Source organism: Chaetomium globosum, genomic scaffold, assembly GCF_000143365.1.
Source record: "Chaetomium globosum CBS 148.51 scaffold_2 genomic scaffold, whole genome shotgun sequence".
NCBI lineage: Eukaryota > Fungi > Ascomycota > Sordariomycetes > Sordariales > Chaetomiaceae > Chaetomium > Chaetomium globosum.
The window spans coordinates 1,665,588-1,667,742 of NT_165977.1; the positions used below are offsets into that span (position 1 = coordinate 1,665,588).

Genomic DNA, 2,155 nt, shown 5'->3' on the forward strand with positions numbered 1-2,155 from the left:
CCTGTTGGGAAGTGTGGCTGGCAGGTAGGGAGATGTGATCGGTTTCTGGTTTTGGGCAGAGCGGAAGTGTAGCCTGGGGTTGGGGAGTTTGTTAAGAGCTGTGGAGGTGGAGCGCTCGGGGTTGCGGTTGGGGGAGGGGAAAGGGGCCGAGGGCGTGGAAGGGGGTTGTGTCGGTTGGGGGGGCGCTGCCGATGTCGATGGTGCCGCCGACGGGTGGGGGTAAGGGTAGGGGGGGTGGGGTGGGGGAAGGCGAAGACGCCGGTGTTGGTTTGTTGTGGGAGGGAGAGTGAGGCGGTGGATGCGGATGCGGAGGAGGTGTTGGAGAGGGAGTTTGAGCAGGTCAAGGTGGTGCGGTGGAAGAGGGATGATGATGGGATGCCGCGGAGTCGGGAGGAGGTGCTGCCTATGATGCAGTTCTTTGCGGAGAGGTTGAGGAGTGGGTGGCTTTAGGGTTTGGAATGGGATGGGATGTGCGCAGGCCAGGGAGGGGCGAAAGCCGAAGGGCAGTGGGAAAGTGGTATCACTGGAATGCAATCGCGGTTTTGCAAGGGGTACTGTACACCCAATGGTCCGAAGAGAGGTGTAAATGAAATAGTTGATGCTAACTTGGCGAACACCGCTGCTGCCCAGGCGGCAGCATGATACCATGGCTTGAAAATTAAGAAAGGTGAAGAAGGAAAAATATCAAGGCTTAAGAATGACTGGCCCCTCAGAAGGCCTCCCTCTCGCAGATCAGTAAATGGCAACGAAATGCGCGGACTCGCGCTCGACCCCCTTCCTGGTCACCTTTTTGTGCAAAGGACCATTGCCATGTAGGACGCTCCTCATGCCCATACCGATGGCGCCCAAACCAACGCCAAATCAAAGCTAACCATGCAGCATCTCGGATTCCCGCTGCTGCCCTGAGACTGTAACCAGCCCAAAATCCGCCTCCGTATTGCCTAGGCGTTCACCCATTGATCCCGACCCTTCTTGCCGCCTGTCCTTCTCGCACTAACCCGCTAGTAACACTAGAGCTCGCCGATGGCCAGCTCGAGATCTCTCGCTAGCTTCAAAGTGAGTCCGAGACGTGCCTGCCACCCCGAAACAGCCTGGGATACGTCTTCGACCATCTTCTTCATAACGGCGGACGTGGGAGCATCGAGTCCACCATGATCCCTGTACTCGAGAAGGCATTCATGTAATCCCGTGCTCTGTAGTTGATTCCACCTCTTCAAGCTGGTCGAGCCCGTGTCAAGCAGATCTTGCTTCACAACGATGACCAATGTGATGGTTTTGTCAAGCGCTTCCACTGTCTTTTGACATTCGGTCGCAACTGATTGAAGCTCATAAATCCCGATGGTCTTTTTCCGAAGGGCCTTTTTGATGAGAGAGGCCAAGCCCTCGGTCTCTTGATGGGCGCAGTCGTTGAAGTAGTCGACATCCCTAGCGGCCCAAATATGCCTGCATCTGCTCCCTGATCACTTTGTATGCCGGGCTATGTTTAAGCTTCCAAACCATGGTGCCGAACTGGGTGCGATAGTCACGGCGGTGTCTGTCTGGGTCGAACCTAAACAGACGGCCCTCCGAGTCGATCCCTATATCCCCCATGATCGATCCGGTCTTCATCGATTTCTTTCAGGAACCGAATCGAAGCCAAAGCGTTCATGAGGACATCTCTGGTAGTTGATTTAGGGAGACGGCCTTTGGAGAGGTCATCGTCCAGTCCCGGGCACTCCGTCAAGCGAGCAATTTATTTTTTGGACGGGCGGTGAGGCCACCAAGATGCGGCTTCTAACAACTCTTCATTAGGCCTCTCCTTGTTAGGCGCCTCCTCATCAGATTCCTCATTGGAAGACGAGTAAGCCGACTCGTTCTCTTCAGGAGCGTTTTCGTCGGCAGGCACATCTTTCATCGTATCGTCTTCAGCATCGTCATCTTCCGTCATCGGTCCTTCAATACTGCTGCCCGCAGAGTCATAATCCGATTTATCGGATGGCTGCAGCGTCGAATCGGGGGTGGGGCCCTTCTTGAACTGAGCCATCAATTCTTGTGGTTGAAAACTCTGATCAAGGGAGAGATCATAAAGAACCTTCAGCTTCGAGAGGGGAATTGAGGCATGGCATTTTGTGTTCATTGTAACGGTCGTTCTTTTGAGCACCTTGCTTGGAGAGTC

The 2,155-nt window shown here is 54.6% G+C and overlaps 1 protein-coding gene across 1 annotated transcript; it reads right to left on the bottom strand.

Moving 5' to 3' along the window:
• Positions 1–1,010: 1,010 nt before the first annotated feature.
• On the bottom strand, positions 1,011–2,023 carry CHGG_02649 (uncharacterized protein; the record flags this gene model as incomplete). Its single annotated transcript, XM_001229164.1, has 2 exons — positions 1,011–1,449; positions 1,779–2,023. 2 exons carry the CDS (start codon positions 2,021–2,023, stop codon positions 1,011–1,013), a joined length of 684 nt encoding a protein of 227 aa, XP_001229165.1.
• Positions 2,024–2,155: the final 132 nt, after the last annotated feature.